Source organism: Convolutriloba macropyga, chromosome 2 (assembly GCF_964194025.1).
Source record: "Convolutriloba macropyga chromosome 2, txConMacr16.3, whole genome shotgun sequence".
Lineage (NCBI taxonomy): Eukaryota > Metazoa > Xenacoelomorpha > Acoela > Convolutidae > Convolutriloba > Convolutriloba macropyga.
The window spans coordinates 67,596,497-67,617,805 of NC_134469.1; the positions used below are offsets into that span (position 1 = coordinate 67,596,497).

Genomic DNA, 21,309 nt, shown 5'->3' on the forward strand with positions numbered 1-21,309 from the left:
TTTATTCTAAGTATGTTTTTAATTTTTCAGTCTCAATTGTACTTGTTCAGGTGATCAGAGCTGAGCTGTTCAGAAATGTGGGCTTGGCCTTTATAGTAGTGTTCCTTGTGTGTATGCTGCTCATTGCCAACATAGTCACTGTGGCCTTAGTTCTCTCTTGCGTCGTATTCACGCTGGTAATCATTAAACTTTAAATTAAACCAACTTGGCTATAAAAGACTATAAGTTGACCAATTAAGTTGCTACTAAACAAATAGACCACTATTGGATTACTATCACATCTTTACAAAGGCCTAGTGGGTAAGGTATCGATCAAAATCGGGTCTTTTTAATATTCATATCTCCAGCCAAGGTGTATTTGAGGAGCATGTAGACCTTCATTCTGCTATGTTACAAAAATTTTTGAACAATTTTCTTCTTGTACTTTCCAATTTCTAACAAACCACGATGCAGGTGGGTTGAACAACTTGTGGTTGCAGGTGGATGTAATTGGGTTTCTGCATCTTTGGGGAAATACTATCAATGTGGTCACAACTATAATGGTTATCCTGGCTGTTGGACTAGCAGTGGACTATGCTGCTCATATTGGACATACTTTCATGGTCTCCACCGGATCCAGACAACGTATGTTCTCTAACATGCATCTGATTCCGAGTCATCGGAACTGTTTCTTTTTATCCTACGGGAATATATGCTTATGTATAATATATAGGTGCACCCATTGATAATGATATTTATTAACTGTATTGGCTAGTCTTGCATCTTATCAGTCAATGAAGTTATCGGTGTAAAATAAAACACATCGGTTTGTTCACACATGGTTATGAAATTAAATGTCTTTTCACAGGGAAAAGGGAAAAGAAAACAGTTTGGGATCATCATCTCTCGGAAATATATCCAAGTTATCGCTATTAGTTGAAAAAAGCATTTTCCGCTCATTCAGTACTTTAACGGGAGGCAGTGTCACAGCGCATACAGTTTTCAGAATAAGCATGCTGCTTTTAATTAGCATATTGATCCTAGAAAGATTTGTGAAAATCTACGCAAAACACGTAATATTTTTTTCGCGCAAACTGCTTTAAAATTGAAATATTGTTTGGAGAAGCGCTAGAGACTTGAAAACGTGTGTCCGTGGTACGGGGTATGTGCAGTAAAGTTTCTATTGGTCGCTGTGTACCTGCCTGGCCTTAATTGATCTTATGTGGGCCATTGACCTTTTGCATTACCTAACCCAAGTTTAGGTGCGCGACCCTAGACCGCTCTGATCAGACCATTTCCCAGACTTTGCCTTCTTATCAGATCATCGTATGACCCAAAGCCCTCTGATCAGACCGTAGTGCGACCCAAGAAATTGTGCGACCATAGTGCGAACCAAAAGATCTCTGATCAGACCATCGTGCGACCGAAATCCCTCTGACCAGACTATCGTGCGACCCAAATCCCTCTGACCAGACTATCGTGCGACCCAAATATTTTGTACGACTCTGGTGCTACCCAAAATTTTGTGCGACTTTAGTGCGACCAACGCTCTCTCTGATCATACCATTTCTGAATACATGTTATAATCTGTTATTATTTGATTTGCTTAAATTATTCAATTCAAACCTTTATACTACTCAACTTAAAATTTAATAATTAGTATATCTTGTTAAGGTTAAGAAGAAACTAATTGACAAAAATATAAACAGAAAGTCATTTTGAAGTGCCTGCAAATTTTCCTTTGAGTAAACAAAAAGAGTGATAAAAAACTGCCGTCAAACATATATTGTCAGTTAATGCTCCTGGTCAGATTTTGGGGCAACTTATGTCCAGATTTTGGTCTCTGATCAGACCGTAGTGCGACCATTGTCCAGACTTTCGTGCGACCTATGATCAGACAACAGGGCGACTTTGCTCTCTGATCAGTCCGTAGTGCTATCAATGTCCAGACTTTCGTGCGACCTATGATCAGATTATTGTGCGACTTTGCCCTCTGATCAGACCATAGCGCGACCATTGTCCAGACCATTTCCCAGACTTTGCCCTCTGATCAGACCGTAGTAGTGCGACCATTGTCCAGACCATCGTGCGACACAAGCGTTACCCAGACCATGTATTTTGAGTCGCACCACGCCTCCAGTGTGCGACCCAAATACTCTGATCAGCAGTCTAGGGTCGCGCACCTAAACCTGGGAAGTCCTCAGAGATAAATCACTATATCAGAATAGAAATAAGCAACGTTAGTCTTTTGAGCGTCCTCGACTCTTTAGAGATTTGAACCGTGAAAAAACGGATAGAAAACATTAAGGAACGTTAGTATGCAAAACAAGTGGATCGAAAACAGATTGGAACAAAATGTTGCGATTGTGAAATTGGTTTCTCAGTTATCTTCGACATCAAACGAATGCGAAATTCTCGCTGTCGAATTAGTTTTGACAAAAATGATGACAATATTCTCTCTCAATAATTTTTTCATAATTTCAACGCTCCAATTTTTAACAAGTAAAAACTAAAATCTTCGCCCGGTAATAACTGATTGAGTCCGCCTAATTATTGTGATTGCAGATCGAATGCGAGTGACACTGCGTGAGATCGGGACAGCAGTCTTCAACGGAGGCTTCTCGACCTTCCTCGCCTTCCTCCCCCTCGCATTGTCCGTCTCATTCGTATTCAAGAAATTCTTCCAGGTTATATTTAACCCTAAATCTGTCATTAAACAGCTCTTGAATGATCCAAATAACTTAAATTTTCAAGTACATGAACACATTTTTAGCAACGTTTAGTCACTCAATCTATGTTTATTCCTCCCTGAATCTAGTATCAAATATTTTCCAAGTATCAATAGCAAAAAATTGCACAAAATTGTTAAACTATGATTATCTCCAATCTGAATTCTGATCGCTTTCATCCAATTTCAGGCGCTGAATTGAAAAAAAAATTAATTTTAAGAACCACACTGATTGAATTTACTTTGCCGTCGGCTAATATTTTCTGCCTTTTCGGCCCAGCTCACAAAGTTGACCCATTACAAAATAGCTGCAAATATGACCAATGACCGTTTACGCTCAAATAAAACACGTCGATGGCTTTTGATTTCAGATCTTCCTGTTGGTATCAATTTTCGGATTGTTCCATGGCCTCATCTTTCTGCCAGTTATGCTGAGCTGGATTGGACCTTCACCTTACCAGTCAGTTGTTGCCAATTCCCACGATAGCGAATTCAACTCTACCAACCATGAGCCGAAGAAAAAGGTAATAATTTCGTCTATATTCAGAAGAGCTTGAAAGCCAAAAGAATTTAACATCTTTTTTGGGTGTCCCGGTTTTTCCACCCGCGTAATAGTTTCCCCCTATCATTTCGCTCCGATTACTTCAGCCCTCGGTCATTTCACCACGATTTGAATGTTCCTTATTTTATTGGGTACAATTAACATCCAAAATGATGGTATTTAGGGTTGTACGGGTAAATTTTCCATTTTTGTGAAAAAATTTGAAGTATCAATTAATTGCTTTCAACTCAATGTTTTTCATATTATTAAATATTAAAATAAGACCTTAATTTTCATCGACACATGAATATACAATTTGATTTTACAATATCTTCAGACAAAAAGTATTAAATTTAAACAATTTCCCCACATTTCTTATTTTTAAACAATTTCCCCACATTTTTCTCAAATTCCCCACATTCTTCTACTGCAAATTAAAAAAGTTTATCAATCATTTAGTTCTATCAAATTAAAAAGTTTGCTGACTTTCTCGCATAGTTTTTTTCAACATTTACAGCTTCCTCCAGACTAAAATGTAATTCAATGTCAAAAAATCAGTGTACGGCTTTCAAATCAAGCAACCATATAGAATTAAGCCTATAAATATCAAAACCAAAATGTCCAATCTAAATTCAACCCCAAAAAGAGCATTCAAAGAACAAGGAGGCTCGGTAATGTGGAATCGCACATAAGGTTCCGAACCGGCTCATCTACAATTTTGGCATAATTGTCTACTAAATGAGGAACAGTGAGAAACCCCAAAAAATCAACCTTTTTTTTGAAAAAAAATTGGTGTATGAACGAAAAGATAGCCTCCAAAGCAAATAATAAATGGAGTAAAAAATGATGCATTAGATTAATGAGATATGCCAATATTAAGAAAGCGAGTCAAGACGAACAGCAAAATCAAACAACAACAACAAACATTAATTACAAAAAAAAATTATGTCCGTTTTAAAAATCAAAACTTATTAACCAAGTGAAAATAGCGTCAGCTCAAACTGAAACTAAACAAAAAAAACTTGTAATTCACCAGAAAACATATGGGACCAGTCGATAGTAAGGTTTGGTAACAATTAGACAATAAGGAACAAAAACAGTAAATTTGAAAAAATCGCTTATTTTTTTTTTAAATTTTGAATGTAATAAAAACCATTCGAAATCAACTATAATATCCCATAGGTTTACGATTATCAGTGTCTCTAAAAATAGGAATTAAGAACTGCCGATATTCAATTTTTATGCGGCTACAAAAAGAACAACAAATAGACACCAAACAAAAATCAGTTAAATTTTGACAGAAAACGCTTTCAAAGCCGTAAAGCCATACTTTGGCCCTCAGAATATGTTCAATTGCACCTTCTTCATACACTCAATAATGAGTAATGTGACCTCTCAATGAAGAAGCTAGTTAACAAGTAGACAAAAAAGAAAAAAAACGCAAAACTAAGTATTATATGTTTTTTTTCGAAAAAAAGACTATTTCCAAAGACATGAAAGCCATTATTTACAAAATGGAAAAATTAAGCAGGTTCACTTATTCTTCAAAAGAAAACCCTTCAAGAAAGCTCTGCAATCATCCGAAATATATCTTACGTCTGCAAAAAGAACGTAAAACATGACAAAAATCAAAAATAATTTACTTTTTTTGTGAAAAACCCCTGTCGAAGCCAGTAACGAAGTCATAACGAATTCTTTAAAAACATTACATTTTGTGACACCAATCCCTCTGACTCCTTCCTTTGACAACAATGTTGTCATAATTGGCCTGTAATTAATGAACAGACAATAAAAGGAACAAAACTGCGAAGTTAAAAGGTGTTTTTTTTAATTTTGGAAAACATTTTCTTTCAAAGTCATGAAAGCCATCAGCTATCTACTAAAATCAGAACATCGGTCCATCTATTTTTTCTTCAAAAGCCAATGAAACCGGGTCATTGTACAGGAAATTTCATACGACTTAAAAGACAAAGTAAAAACGACAGTTAAAGACAAAATTAAAAACTCAATTAAATTTTTTGAGAAAGTATTGTCGAAGCCGTTAAAGCCAAAGTCTATATCCTTAAAATTTTTAATGTTATCGATTTTGCCTTATTTTGCACGCCAATAATCTGATATATGAATTGTAAATAAAGTGACAATGTGACAAAACTAGAAAACGTGAAAAATGTGCAAATACATGAAAATAAAAAAACGTGAAATCTAGTGGTATCAAAGCCAGAAAACCATAACCTAAGCTGTAAAACCACAAAAAAAACTGATTTTGAATTCTGTAGAAAGAAGAAGCATTCTCAATTCGCTGACACTAAGCGACAAATTGACCAAATTAAGAGAAAAATGGAGGCAAAGTTCATTAAGCCATTATTTATTCAAAAATCAAAAATCAAAAAAGTCAAAACGACCATAAGCTTTGAAGTTTTTGAACTAGATAAAATCATTTAGAGTTAATTCGGAGAGAAATTGGATCTATCACTAGTGAGCTTTGAATTGAAATGTTCTGTTTTTAAATTAATAATTAAAAAAAGCGAATTTTTTTTTAAAAATACCGATTGATTACAATCCGATTTATTTTTTGGAGTCCAACAGTCCAAGATCGGTCCAAAACTAGTCCTGCTAATGTTGTTTTTCCATTAAGAACACCCAATTTTTCGATTGTCATAGATATAGATATTTTGTTAGCTGAAAAATGAAACATAAAATCCGCGTTTTCGATTTTCAACGAATAAATTTAGCAAAAAACGTCAAAATTTTAATTACAGAGCACTCGCAACGGAACTTGAAGTAAAAACAGCTCCATTTTGAGTCTACAAACATTGTGTTAGTGGTGTTTGGGTGTGCACTTCCTGCAAATTTAATCAAAGTAAACTAAAGAATTTTTTTTCGCGCTGTTTTTGATGAAAACGTCTGAAATTTGTGAAATTTTTAGCCGGAATTTTTGACGAAAAATTAATTAAAAAAGCGCACAAATTTTTTTTGGCTTGAAAAATAAAATCAACAACGCTTTTTTTGAAAATTTTAACAAATTTTAGCAAAAACGGCGGAATTTTAGTCAAAAGTTACGAAAAATGTGAATAAAATCAACGGAATTCACTCTATTTTCTCAAAAGTTTAAACCTCGATAACTCCCTGTAAAACAAGAAAATCAAAACAATCTTTTTAACTATCCATTTTCTACGCTGGACAAGCTTTCTAATGATAGCAGTCTCAACTCTCTACGATGAATATATCGATCGGCCACAATTGACTGAACAAAAAATTCCATTTGGGTATATAGTTCCTCCCCTCTTAAGAGGAGTCGGAACAAAAAAGTAACAGTAGTGTACATAAATGATATTGTAACTGTAAAAAGTTGAGTATGATTTTGCTCCTGGGTTCTGTTTGTTTGCTGAAAGTTCACAATAAACCAAAAAGTAGGTGAAATTAAGAAAATGCAAAGTATGATAGCGCCTTGTGAAGTACTACATTTTTCAGTCCTCAATAATGCTTTTATTTGAAATCGAAATTTTTTGATCATTTTTTTCCAAGCATATCAGGTCAAGAAAAAAATCTAAAAATAAAATTTATATAGTAACGTAGCAGCAAAGAGCATGATCATGGGTAAACGTGGTCGGATGTGCTTTTTTTTCTAATGTTTTTAATTGCTCTCGAACGAAGTTGGAAGCAATCATTGAAAACTTTTTGGCCTTTGCCAAACATTTGCTTGACGGTTATGACTCTTCGAGTGACTTTTGCGCCCTAGACTTTTTCGTTTTGAGCTTTCTAAGTTTCTATCACCTTCACAAAAGTCAGCAGCTGATCTCAAGTAACGGCAGTTCACTACTAAAATTCAAATGAAAAGCGCTGAACTTGGTGTAATTTTTTTTTCACTTTAAATTTTATTAGTGGCTATAGTGGTATATAAAAACTTGTTATGACGTCATTTGAAACTCCATATCTGTTTTAATTATCCCCCTCCTCTCGATTGAAGCGGGCGGCAAAAATGAGCCGTTCGAGAGCAATTTTTCCGACGTTTGTCGGTTATGTTCTGTCAACATGGACTCTCTTTTAAGCTAAACTTTTCATAACGGCTAGTAGAGGTTTTATGTTCATCACTTCGCATTTAAGTTTTTTGGTACAATATAGATGAAAAACTTATCAGCTCTCCTTTTTAATTCTATTTTTCACATAGGTATGGATTGGATTGAGGTATGTCTTCTGAGTATCAGCCGTTAAATATTTTTGTCAACTTTTCTTTTTGATAGATGTCTGATTTCAAGCTTGCACATTGCACGAATGAGAAGCCGTTATCTTTGCACTAAGCATTTTTACTCAGCTGAATTTTTTTGAATTGCCAACTTTTCTCAATTGTCCTTGCGGCATTGCGCTGTATATGTTAAAGTACCAATTTTGAATTATCCTGCTGGTTGACACTGAATTGGGTTCTAATCGAAAGACGCGACAAATGAAGCCCTCATTTAAATGTTCAAGTAGCACAAAGCACTCAAATGTAATCTGTTATAATGACCTAGCAACCATTGTTTATTTGCAGATTTGTAAACCATACCGTCCTGGGTCGAAGCGTCCACCGTTAAAAATCTGTGAAAAGAGTGATGGAAAGAGTGGACAAATTAGATTTTTCTACCGTTACCTAAGCGATTTTTAAGCTTGGTAACAGTGGAACAACAGCGGAAAACAACATATTGAAACAACTAAAAAGCAGGAAAGATACTATAATGATGTTATGCGGTAGACATCAGATAGCAGTTGACAAATATGTTGTGAAGTCAATCGATTATAGCTCAAAGTTGTGTTTCAGGATGAAGAGAAACCAACCGACGCTTTGAACAACTACGGCTTTGTCAAAGAGTGAAAAATGATTAATTATGAACAAAATATGGCCAAATATTTGCCACTCAGAGATTATTTTTGAACACCATTCAATTAAACATTAGACGCTATGAGTGAACACCGAAATTAGTTTGAGAAAATGTTCTTTACCTCATTTGTCAATAGTCAACCCTCAAATCCACTCAATATAGTTTTCCAATAAATTTTTCAAAGATTCTAGATTACGCAATTTGTCTGTGATTACGTAATGTCGCGACATGTGAAAACCCCCTACTTTCTAGCTTCCACTTGACAGTCACACATTTCACCGTCAGTTGACGATCTTACAAAATATTAGACAATTATACAGGATGATGGATGATCTAAGTTATAATGATCCTTGAAAGGTATGATTCTTGAATTACTTCTAAAAAAGAAACCCTTTATTGATTTTGGCTACGTCTTCGGCAAGCAATATTATCTAAAGCGAAAAAACAAATTATTTTATTAGGCACATAATTATCACCCATTTAAAATAATGAACCAAAAATAAAAAGCGCCGTTCAAAGGGTTACAGGCAATCTAAAAGTCTTAAGTGATAGATTACCCCAATAAAGTTTACCTGGGTCCCTCCTGGGTGTCTATTAAAAATGATAACTAAGTTTGATAGAAATTAAACTAAATATCTCAAAAATAAGAAATTTATGGTTGTTATGCAAAATCGGTCTTTTACCAATCACACTGTTTGTTTTCAGTGTCTTTTGAGCTTTTTTGTATAAATGCTGTTCTTTCATGGATATGTAAAATAAACTATTTGGAAGATAATGTCCTATTCTAAGACAGACGATTTTTCCGGTCAAATATACTATTTTATGTTCTCTCACATCAATATAGACGTAGCTGGTGTAGACGCTACGTGTGTTAGATAAGTCAATCAATGCAGTTGATACAAAATGTTTGTAGCCATTGTTATCTCAAACAGCTTCAGTGGAGTAAATTAGAGCATCAATTTTCAAATATATTTACAATATGCATGAGCAATTTTCTTCCCACAAAGCCAGAATCCGAAATGATTCTGAAGTTTCAGGTGAAGATTTTTCATTGATCCACTTCAAGCAGCAAATGCTGTTCAACGTTGCTTCGCTCCTTATCCTAGCAAAATAAATCGGTGAATAAATACGAAGTCGAAAGTTAAGAAGTTGGACTGGCAGCTAATTTCATTTAAAAGTGAGATTGGGACCAAGTTCTCTTTTGAAGAATTGAAACTGAGTTTAAAAACCTACCGTGTTTAACTTAGTTGAATTGGCATGAATACTGGGTGAACTGGTATCTCAGAATCTTTAGAAATTAAATCACTTCAAACTCCTCTCCCATTCTGGTGAGTGCATGCAAGAGTTTTTAAAAATATTATCTACTTATAGCTCACGTCAATTGGCTGAGTCCCTAATTGGGCGACGAGTCTTGACAAAAAAGATGAAAAATTTGAAACTGCTTCGAAAAATACTTCAGTTTGTAATTTATAACGAACTTTACATCGAACAAGATAAACACTATAGTTACATTAAAAAAGAGTGAAAATAATAACAGCTAGAACTAAGTAAAGCACAATAGAAGTGAGCGCCATGAACATAAAGACACATAGAAATGTGGATTTTTGTTTCTTGTGATTCCAGTATCCCATCCCAATTAATGCTCCCAATAATCCGAACAGAGCTGTGATGGCGTGAAGAACTTTCTCAGGTGTCCGCCATTCCGATTTCTCAGCTTTCTTCTTGTCATGTCCGAAGACAGCAAACGTTATTATCGTGTGAACAAACACAAACAAAGCGAAGAAGCCCAATTTCGCTAACAGGTTGTTAAAAACCAGACATCCGATTAGAAGAAGAGCTAGTAAAACTGTCTGATAGGCAATAATTGAGGCAAAGTATTTTGTGTCAGGCCCAGCCATTGTAAGCTATATAGTTTTAACTAATGGTTTAGATTTGTTAAGATCAAACAGTTTGAGATCAATGTATCTATATGAGGCGACTTGAAATCAACAAAGGAACGAATTATGCTCTACGTCAGAAAACACAGTCAGTTAATTAATGGTACTAGATGTTAAACTTTCTAACATTGATTCGGTCTCAAACAACATAGTCGAATTAGGTAATTATTTGAGAAGCTTCAGCAGATTCTAATTTTAAGAAAACACACTGAGATATCTTCAGTGTATTAAAGTTGCGTTAGCAATATTTCAACAAAAATTCGCTCGTGTTAGAAGGTTGAAAGTGCGCAACTTAATGTACATTGTGGATAAGACAATGAGCTTGATAAAAATTGATAAGAAAATCTACATGCTCAACCTATACGTGACTAGATGTGTTATCGATGTAATAGTTCTCAAGTATATTTTACCAGCCTAAATGCTGTAAACTTGATTTCTTTGACAAATTTGAATCATAATCACCAAAACAAGCTAAACAAAGTGCACATGGGTAAAAAGAAATAATTAAATAAAGAAATTGAAACAAGGATCCCATTTTTTGAACCAACAAAACTCAAAGAACTGAAGAATCAAAGACGACAACGCCAAGCCCCCCCCCCCCCCCCAACGGCCATTGTCAAGATAAAAGAGGCTTTGCGGAACAAGAGAGCAAAAAAAATGACAATGAGCTATAGGAGATGCTCAAGTTCGGAACTGAAGACCAGGTGGTGTACTGATTAGCTCAGTAGGATCGAATTCAGTGCTGGTCTGTTTTCACCAGTTGAGGCTAGGTAGACCCTAAGTTGATTTCCTCGTTCATGATCAGACAAGTACCAGAGCCCAATTTTCACATTACACTGTTATAATATCAATATTTGAACTATTTTCTGTTGAAAAAGCAATGAACACAACCATGAAACCAGCGCAATTTACGAATATTTACTACACGTATATTTATGTATATTTACTTCACCAATCTACACATTGCCAAAATTGTGCATTGATTTGATTTTTTGTCAAACCGTTAAGTTAGGTGAAAAAAGAGTGAGAAGACGGGGAGAATAACTTGATTTCCCCTTTTTTATTATTTGTCTATTGCTTCATCAGATATAATAAAAAATGACAGGTCTCTTCGGTTGCTATTGAGATACAAACAAATCTAATAAATAGTTCGATTTATTGGTTACTGGTTTTCATGGCTTTGACACTATTTATTTTTGTTTTTATTGAAATTTTGAGTTTTGCTAGTGTTTGCTGTGCTTTCTGCTTTCTTACTAATTAATCTCATCAGTGACTGGTCTCATAGATTGATAATAGGAATAATTTTAACCGATAAGCTTGTTTAAAAGCAAGGCTAACGCTTACAATTGCATTAATGTGGAAGTTTTTCAATAAACTTTTGGCATTCTTGAGCTTTACGAGTTTAAATTTTTCAGTAGTTTTATTTTTTCTTTGTCATTATTGACAGATCTCACCTGTTGCGAAACGAGCTTCAACTAAATTAACTACTTCAATTAATAGTTTCTGCTTTATATAACTTATAAATTGTTCGTTTTCTATGAAGATTAGTGCATTTCTGAGTTTTTGAACCATTTTTATTGTTCTTTTATGTTTTCTTATAATTAAGTCTATTCAATGACTAGAATGATTGGTGGCTAAAGAGAAATCGATGAGATATTTTAGGACTTTTTGAGTGACATAGTATGCTCTAGCTAAGAATTTTGTCCGCTAGTTATGAGGCTCTTTAACTCTGAAAGATAATCTGATGTTTGCAAAGTTCTTTAAATTCCTTTTCATTTTCGCCACTTTCTCACACAAAGGTTGTATTGTTTACTCATTAGAAACATGTGCAGAGTCAATATTTTTCATTTCTAAACACTAAATCTTGGAAACAGAACTTCTCTAATTGTTGCTTCATTTTGCTCAACAAGGGTCATGGACTTTGTTGTCGCTTAATTTAATGTTAATTGAAAAATTTTATTTACTTGGTCAAAAAATAATTAAGTTTTATAATTGTAATTCAGTACTTCTCCCGCTATGTTTTTTATTTAATATTATATTCCTTAGGACCTAGCAACTTTTAGCCCTTCCGATTAGCAGTATGGCCAATTTACTATGATAATAAATTAGGATCCATCATTTTAATCAATGAGAAGGAGCTTAAATTAATTTGAACAACTTGTGCGCTATGTTAAACGTGTTTTTTACCCAATTTTATATTGAGATTGCTTAGTAAATTGCATGCACTTAATAACCGATATACAAGTTAAAAAGCAGACCCACACGCGTAAAAATTCAAATGCAGACACGCATATACATGCATGCCTGATGCAAGGGGTGCGTTTATCGTTCTAATCTTTTCTAAACTTTGTTCTGATTTCAATTTCCTTTCTAATTTCAAAAACTAACACAAACCGTCGAAATTCGTCAAATAGCTCTCAAACGACAGGCAGTTTAATTCACAGGAAACTGTAGCCTAGATATTTTTTGTAAGGACGGAAAGTCAAAAGGGTCAGACGAATTGGTCAAGCAAAAACGAGCACAGGACTAACATATGGGCTTCAAACATAACCGACTAACGTCGTGCGAATTGCTCTCAAACGACCGGCTGGCTTCGTTAGAAGCTAAGCATGGTTTAATGAGGCTAGCTTTAGCTTAATTGAAGGGGCGTAAGTGAGCGCAGCGGGCGTTGCACCGGGGGCTGATGGGGTGGCAACATTGGGGGGTTCAATCTTTAAGAACCGCCCTTCACACCAAAGAGTAAGTCTCCAGAACAGATTCTGTGAATTGCGTTCTTGAAGACTAGTGAGCTGAAAGGCTCTAAGAGCACTTAATGCCCGCTGGGTGCTACCTGTTTATCCCGTTTTTGAGGACGAAAAGTCAAATGCGTCAGACGAAAAAATGTTGAAGCGAAAAATCGCAAAGACCGACAGGACTAATATAATTGCTACAAACTTCGTTTGAGAGCAATTAAATATTGAAATCATCCATGCTATAACCGTTGAAGCAGTGAAACAGATATTTCATTCGTTCGAAACACCATTGCCAAACGAGACTATTGTAAATACGTCGTATTCTAGCCCACTGGAACAGCCAACGAAAAATATAAATTTATTTAAATGGAGCATTTTGTGTGTGTGTGTGTGTGTGGGGGGGGGGGGGGGGGGGGAGGGGCTGCATTAGCAGATATTTTATCTTTGGATTTTACAAAAGTCCAAGATTTCAACCGACATAATTCCCAGGAATGAAAAGAATTGAAAATTGGAACTAGCAAATTTTATAGAAAAAAATTGATATGATATGATGTGCTAGAGATTACTCAGATATGATAGAGATTACGGCAGAATAGAGAAGTTTCCTTATCAGTCTTTATAAAAATTAATCTCCGTTCACCAATATTGAACTAACTACTGCTTATGGCTCCGTGAGGCAATCAGTAATCAACAGCAGACCTCATATGAATCTTTTCTATAGGATATCACTCATTAGCGAGAAAATGGGCGCATAAAAAAATAAATTTGTATCAATCTGCAAAATTCAGGCACTAAGCCGATCAATATTACTTTTAGCATTACATAAAAGCGTAATATATTAACTGCTCATTTAGTAGTCCCGAAGTAGGGCGGTTAGATTCGTCATGTGATCTAAGTCTGTGTTAGTCGGAGCTTGTCACTCCTCTGGTGTATAGTTAATTAAAGATTCCATTTGATGCCTCTCGGATGGGGTCAGTTCTAATTGGTCGAATTATTCTGTGTCCATTTCTGTTGTAATTCTTTGCTTCTCTAAGTAAGCCCTGAAACCATTCATTGAACACGTAAATCAACCTTCTAGAAATTAAACGATGAGCTTAAATAAAGACGTTACAGCAATTAAACAAATTTAAAAAAAAACAATTGAACGATCACATTTGCCGCGCGGTAATTATAACGACGGCGTGTTTGAGTCTGGGCTAAGCACAGAATGTTCTAACATACGTCCCAAGTTCGTCAAAAAACTTTTCTTTGCTCTGAGAGCAAAAAGTCTTTTTTTTATCAATAAACAACTTGAATTCAATTTTTTGGAGAAATTTTTAGTGCCATTTCCTTTTATGTACTAAAGTCGGCCAAATGTTTAAAAGTGTCAATTTGAAATATTTTCATCAGATGTAAACTATATGCATTGCCATTTGTCTAGCGGCTTTTCGCGAAAAGCCCTGCGAAACAAATGACAATACAAGTAGTTTCCATCGGCGAAAGTATCAGAGGCCAAAGCCCAAACTTAAAATCAAGAAATCAGAATGCCTAAAGCATTTCGTACGCTCGTTAGCGTTAGTTTCTTTTAACTTTACCAGATTCAATAGTAGTCAAGTTCTTACAATGAACTACAATCTCGATTGCACAAGGGCAGACCGACTTTAGAGAAACCGAAGAAACATAAACCGACAAATGCCGGAGGAATTGCTCTTGAACGACAGGCAAGGCAATTTAATTTAGGGGCTGTAGCCCAGATCAATTTTTATTTATGGGTGCAAAAACCTTTCCCCCGATGGGACTCGAACCACTGACCTCCAGCTCAGCCACCACCCGCACTAACCATTGCTCTATAAATCACTTACCTCTACTATGCTGCAACCGATTTTATATTAGCAACAAGCTTTACTTCGGAGCAATAGAGATCACTCAAAAATGAAGAACGAAAGCGTGAAAAAGTCACTTGCGAAGTCAAAGAATGTTCTAGAAGAAAAGCGCAAATTTGTCAAGCAAAAAATTTGAATAACAAAGACACACAATAATTGCTATGAACTTCGTTCAAGAGGAATTAAAAAGAAAGAAAACAAGAGAACGAGGGAGAAAGAGAAACCGCTTACAGGGCAAAAAAATTTCAGCGATAAATTGATAGCGTTCATTCAAATTCATACAGCAGGAACCTTTGTTAAGTTAACAGAGCCGGCAGATTGCCGTAAAATAGCCGCGATAGACGCTTATGCCCTGCCATGGAATTGAAACAACAAAGGAAATAAGATAGATAGATTGACCACCAGTTCTTTAATAAACCACTCGACTTTTTGGGTTATATTCGGACTGTCATTTTAATGAGACACATATGCTCTATTTATTTTCATAGTTTTTCAAAATTTATTTTCGAAATTAAAAACTCAAGACTCCAATACTCCAGAATTAGGGCATATACGTTTGTCACTACTTAGATATACACTATTGATCTTCAACTAGTTCATGAAATTTAAAGTTCATTAAGTGAAGTCATGAAGTCATTTCTCTGAGTGATGTAAGTCAATCAATTGACCTAAAAGCACAAATGACAAAACACTGAAAATGAAAAAGTCAATGTTCGCAAAAATCATCGATGGAGACGACGAATTAAAAAAACCACGATGCCCCCCAATAATAGCCGCTATCGCTTCGCGGCTAATAATTAGAAATCTTTGTTAAAAAATAATTCCTCACAGCGTCACTCTTCATTCGATCTATAGAATCAAGAATCTCAACAAATGACGCAGTTGGTTAAATCTCGAAGTAACTTAGATCATGCATAACAAAAATTCAGGAGCAAACACATTGTGCGAAAAATCAGATCTGTCATGCGAAATATTTGCGTACAAGAGACACATCAAGCAAGAGTGACAAAAATTGCTAATAACTTTGTTTACGTGTATCTAAAATATATAAAGCTAAGGAAACTATTGTCGTCGCTATACTTTTATGCAGATAAAGTATATCACCTTATACATTACATAAACCGAATAATGTCCGAAGAATTGCTCTCGCCCGACAGGCGGGTGGAAAAAAATTTGACACCACCGGGATTCGAACTATTGATCTCCCGCTTCATAACAATATGCACTACCGACAGTGCAATTTCGCCGTGCTTTTTGCTTTGCTGAAACCAACTTTATATTAGCAGCAAGCTTTAATTTGGATTGAGAGCAATAGAGATTGCTCAAAAATAGTGAACGAAAGCGTGAAAAAGTCAATTGAGAAGTCAAAGAATGTTCTAGAAAAACGCAAACTGCCCAGGCGACAAATTTGCATAAAAAAGACGAACACCTTTACAAAAATTGCTATGAACTTCGTTCAAGGTGATTAATAACTTTCCAACAACGATTTTTTTTCGGTCAATGACCCAAACGTGGATAAATTACATTCGGTCTTTGCATGCGGTCTTGCTGTTCATGAACCAATTTTGCTTCACATACTTTTTGTGATTGACTCAGTTTTAATCAGAGCTTTTCGGTCACTGCCCATTTTCACATCAACAGCTTTTCGGTCATTGACTCGCTTGGCATCGCATTGGGCTGTGCCGCTTTATAGTTTTTGAACTTGAAACAACCCAGGAGCCGTTAAACATTGGAGCATAGGAGCACTGTCAACTATTGTGATAAGTGAAATTTACAACTGATATATAGATGGAATTATTGACATAATTAAAAGTCTAAACATTAATCATGCATCATTAACGATGCGCTCAAGATTCGCCCAGAAAGCCACTAAGGATTATAACAACTAGGACGTCATATAAAGGCAAAACTCAAAAACCCCATACTGCCCCTAAGAGAATGCAAATACGCCCAAAACGAATGGTTATAGACTTTGAAAACATCGACCCAGTAATATCCTTAGACAGGCAAAAAATTGAAAATCACCTGAAACACACGAAATATGCCACTTATGTGACAACGGGTTCAGTGAAAAAACTTTATCTTTTTTAACTATTATTCTAAAAAACATTTCTTAAATTTTATAATCAGACAAGGTTGATAGTGAAGCAAATTGCTATGAATTGGTAATTGGTGAGAGATGTCCGGCGATTACTTTTCTGAAATCAAAAACTGAAGAATATTTTTAAAGGGCAGCCACTTATGGCTCATTCGTTGCCAAGCAAGCTGAACTACAATCTTGATTGCACAAAAGGAGACGCAACGACTTTCTATATTTGATCAATTTGAGAATTGAAAATTCACTATCTCAAAAATGCTTGCTCAAATTAAAAATTGCGTTGAAAACTAATATTTTAAAGCTCGTGTTAATCGCGTCTGAATATTTTTAAAGACACAAATGATATGGATGTAAAACAAGCAAGCGCAGTAGATATAGATAAAGCCAACAAAGAAAATTAAAATGGAAAGAAATTACCGCTTGAAAACCATTAAAACTTTCAGAGATAAATTGATAACATTCATTCAAATTGATACAACAGGAAAATTTTCATTAGAAACCTTTGTTACAAGTGTGAGTATCTTTAACCTTTGTAGATTTCAGCTAGTCACGCCTTATCGAGAAATCAAATCACGCAAATTTTCTAAAACTCTCAATAGAGAGCGCAATGACGTCACGTGCGGATTGGCTTTCAAATTGGCTTGCATTAAATATTTCAGTTCACACAACTAATTAGAGTTCATGGAAAATGGAAACTTACTCCTTGCAGCCTCACTTCTCATTGGAATTATAGATATCTGCCACCAGATGATACAGCTGGTTAAACTTGCAAAAGACGAAGTTCACGAAAAACTAAAAAATTCCGAGGCAAAAAAATTCTTAGAAAAACCAAGTAGGCCATTCAAACATGTTGCGTAAAAGAAACACAGATAGCAGGAATAAATGAGTTGTTAACACTTTATCTGCATGTATTTGAAAAAAATATATAACACAAAAGCACTTCGTCCTCGCCGTATATTATCCAGCTGATTTATATCACCTTATACGTGCAACTTTCCAATATTGATTTTCTCGGTCATTGGCCTTGAATTGGAGAAGTTTCATTTTATTTGGTCATTGATCTGTGATGCAAAGGTACTTGCTGTTCATTGACCACTTTTGCCTCAAAGCCTTTTCGAAGATTGACCCCTTTTTCATCAGCAGCTTTTCAGTCATGAACTCGTTTGGTATCGCCCATAACAGGGATTTAGGGTCCTGGGCAATGTCTGCTTTGTGCGTTTGTGTAAGTACTTGTGCCTGTGTAAGTGTGTATGTGTGCTTGTAAGTGGGGAGGGGAGATAAAGAAACGTTACAGCAACTAAACAATAAATTAAAAAAAAACAAGTTAACGATCACATTTGCCGCCATGTAAATAAAATAAGACGGCGTGTTCGAGTCTGTGCGTAGCACAGAATGTTCTTGTTCTAACATACGTCCCAAGTTCGTCAAAAAACTTTCCTTTGCTCTGAGAGCTTTTTATCAATATACAACTTGAATTCAATTCTTTGGAGATATTTTGTAGTGCCATTTTCTTTATTATAATAAAGTCGGTTAAATATTTTGAGTGTCAGTTTGAAATATTTTCATCAGATGTGAACAACATTTATTGCTATTTGTCTAGCGGCTTTTCGCGAAAGTTTACATCGGCGAAAGTATCAGAGGTCGAAGCCCAAACTTAAAACTAAGATATCGCAATGCCTAAGTATTTCGTACGCTCGTTAGCACTAAATTCTTTTAAATTTACTATATACAATAGCAGCCAAGTTCTTACAGTGAACTACAATCTCAATAGCACAAAAGCAGAACGACTGCAGAGAAAGCAAAGAAAAAGAAACACAACAAGAGAGCGAGGGAAAGAAACATAAGCTAAAGATCCTTAAATATGAGCCTAGCAAAACATAAGCATCTTGAGACGCGCTATACCGCCATGTTCCAACTGCTAATCTAATAATCATGCATGCGTCGAGCCAAAATTCCAGTTACCAAAATTTGCTGATGTATAAAATGCAGTAGACAAAGGCAATACTCATCGATGGGGCAAAGGATAAGACCAATGGCTGTTAAGCGAGGGGCATGGATTCGCAGACGACTTGGTACCAGAATATGCCCGTGTATTCTTGACCCAAAAATTGGATATTTTTTGTTTTTTATCCATTCTTGTCTGTCTGTTTTTCTTTTTGACATACTCTTGAAATCTTTTTATCTTTTTTGTTATGAAAAATTTTGGTTCTTCATCTGTCATAATCTATTCTTGTAAGTGTAATCTATTCTCTCTCTTTGTTTCTATCTTTCTTTCTCTCGCTCACTCTTTCTCACTCGTCCTCTCAAACTCGTTCTCTCTCTCTCTCTCTCTCTGTCTGTTTCTCTCTTTCCTTCTTTCCGTTTCTCTGTTTCTTCTCTCTTTCCTTCTTTCCGTTTCTCTCCCTCTCAATTTTTGTTTGTTTCCTCAATTTATCCCCTTCTCTCTCCTCTTTCTCTCAATTTCCTTTTCTTTCTTTCTCCCACAACTCTGTATGCTGAATATATTGATTGCCCGAAACGGACTGATCAAGAACACCAGTTAAGCATATAGTCTCCCAAAGAAACAGGGGACCATAACAGAACATATTAAAGCGCTACAAAAGAACTGAACCAGAAAAATAAAACAGCTGCGTCTCTCCTCTACGTTTCTTTTGGTTAATTTCAGGTTGAGTTTTATTAGAGCTGCTGATTTGCGGTTCTATTGCCTTTATCGAAAAAAGTGCTACGAGAATCGGTTTTGAGAAACTGTTATTGTGTCGACTAATCTTCTGTTATATTCATCAGCAGTCGGAATTGAGCACCGTGGTTAACAGCGCTCCTATCTTGATGTCTTTCAAGGGTCCTTAATCCTGGAGCATAGCGTAATACATTTGTTTCGAGAAGCGCTATACCTTCAAATTTAACCTCCTAGCCAGTACATGCTTCGCGCTCATTAAGCATGTCGCATAACAAAAACAGGCCAAAAACTCCCTTGCCCAAAAACTTGATTTAAAAATGCAGTAAATTGGAAAAATACGCATCGGTAGCGTAAAGTATAAGATAATGGCTGTGAAGCGAGGGACATTGGTTAGCGGCCCAGTTTGTGCCAAAATTGATTAACCTAATCTTGCGCCAAAAAAGCTTGAATGTTTTATTTAAAACACTCCTATCTGCTGCCTGTCTTCCTTTTTTTTCTCTTTAATTCTTTTCTCTTTCTTTGCAATTATTTTTGTCCTTTCACTTTTTCAAACCTCATTCGCGCTTGAGCGCATTGGTTAAGAGCGCTCCTAATACAATTTTCAACATTCTTTGAAAATGTTGCCTAGGGTATTAAACACTCTTTTGAGACAAGCTTTATTGTCATATTTAAGCTCCTAAACTTCTTATGTTATTGCGCTCAAGCAGCACGCCTCATAGCAAAAGACAAGCACGCCAAGTTTCTGACCAAAAAATTACGGATACCGAAAAGGCAGCAGAAAAACAATACGCATCGGTAGTGTAAGAGATCAGACTTATGGCTTTTAAGCGAAGGGCATAGGTTCGCGCCCGAGTTCCTGTCAAAAATGGCTGCAATATATTTTGATCAAAATGGATAAATGCTTTGTTTAATACCTTCCTGTCTGGCTGTCTTTCTTCCTTCTTCAATTCTTTTGATCGTTCTTTGTACTTTTTTCTTCCTTTTATTTGAAATTCAAATCGCACTTGAGCGCAAGATTTAACAGCAATCTTATTACTTTTTATATCGGTCCTCACTTAACCTCACTAGGGTAATACACATGTTTTGAGACGTATTTTTTCCCTAAACTTAAGCTCATCTGCTCACGTTTTTGCGCTCATTCAGCATGTCGCGTACCAAAAACAAGCCCGCCAGAAAGCCATTAACTAATAAATTGCATTTGATTGCAATGGTTAACAACGCAGTTATATTCACATGTTTTAACGGTGATTCCTGGCGTAGTAGATGACTTTTGTGGGATAGATGGGTTTAGTGCAATAGACAATACCAATAAAAACTGATCTCTAGCTGTTAAGCGAAGGGTATCACTTCGTATCCGAGTTGGTGCCAAAAATTGTTGTGCTTTTTTAGCGCAAAATTGGTTAATTGTTGTTTTCCATCTGGTCCGGTCTGTCTACCTTTCTACTTTTTTATTCTTTGTTTCTTTTCGATCTTAAGGTTATATTTTTTTCTATCTTTTATATTAAATGTAAGTTGCATGCACTAGGGCGCAACAGTTAACAGCACTATTTTCTGTACACGTGCTAAAGGTCCTTAAATATGGAGCCTAGCAAAACAAACATTTTGAGAGCCGCTATACAGCCTTGTTTAAACTTCTAACCTTCACATGTTATAATGGTCTTTAAAAATGGAGCCTAGCGTAATACAGGAATTTTGGGACGCCCTATACCGCAATATTGAAGCTCCCAATCTACACATTCCTTGCGCTTATTAAACATGCGGCTTATCGAAAACAACTCGGTCCCAAACTCCATTGTCCTGAAATTTTCTATGTAGAAATGGCAAAGACAAGTGCAACACGCATCGGTAGCGTAAGTGGTAGGAACTAAGGCCGTGGTGCGATCCCGAGTTGGTGCGAAA

The 21,309-nt window shown here is 35.7% G+C and overlaps 2 protein-coding genes across 2 annotated transcripts in view; one reads left to right on the forward strand and one right to left on the reverse strand.

Moving 5' to 3' along the window:
- The window catches only part of LOC142334635 (patched domain-containing protein 3-like), a 93,677-nt gene extending 85,383 nt beyond the window's left edge, over positions 1 to 8,294 (forward strand). The window contains exons 13-17 of the mRNA XM_075382828.1: positions 51 to 176; positions 480 to 624; positions 2,545 to 2,666; positions 3,079 to 3,231; positions 8,044 to 8,294. Coding sequence (XP_075238943.1) covers positions 51 to 176; positions 480 to 624; positions 2,545 to 2,666; positions 3,079 to 3,231; positions 8,044 to 8,097 — 600 coding nt within the window. The 3' untranslated portion in view covers positions 8,098 to 8,294. The remainder of the gene's footprint in view (positions 1 to 50; positions 177 to 479; positions 625 to 2,544; positions 2,667 to 3,078; positions 3,232 to 8,043) is intronic.
- A 5,223-nt stretch (positions 8,295 to 13,517) lies between these two features.
- LOC142334636 (E3 ubiquitin-protein ligase AMFR-like) overlaps positions 13,518 to 21,309 on the reverse strand; it is a 172,188-nt gene continuing 164,396 nt past the window's right edge. The window contains exon 13 of the mRNA XM_075382829.1: positions 13,518 to 13,813. Within this exon, the coding sequence (XP_075238944.1) occupies positions 13,765 to 13,813 (49 nt within the window). The 3' untranslated portion in view covers positions 13,518 to 13,764. The remainder of the gene's footprint in view (positions 13,814 to 21,309) is intronic.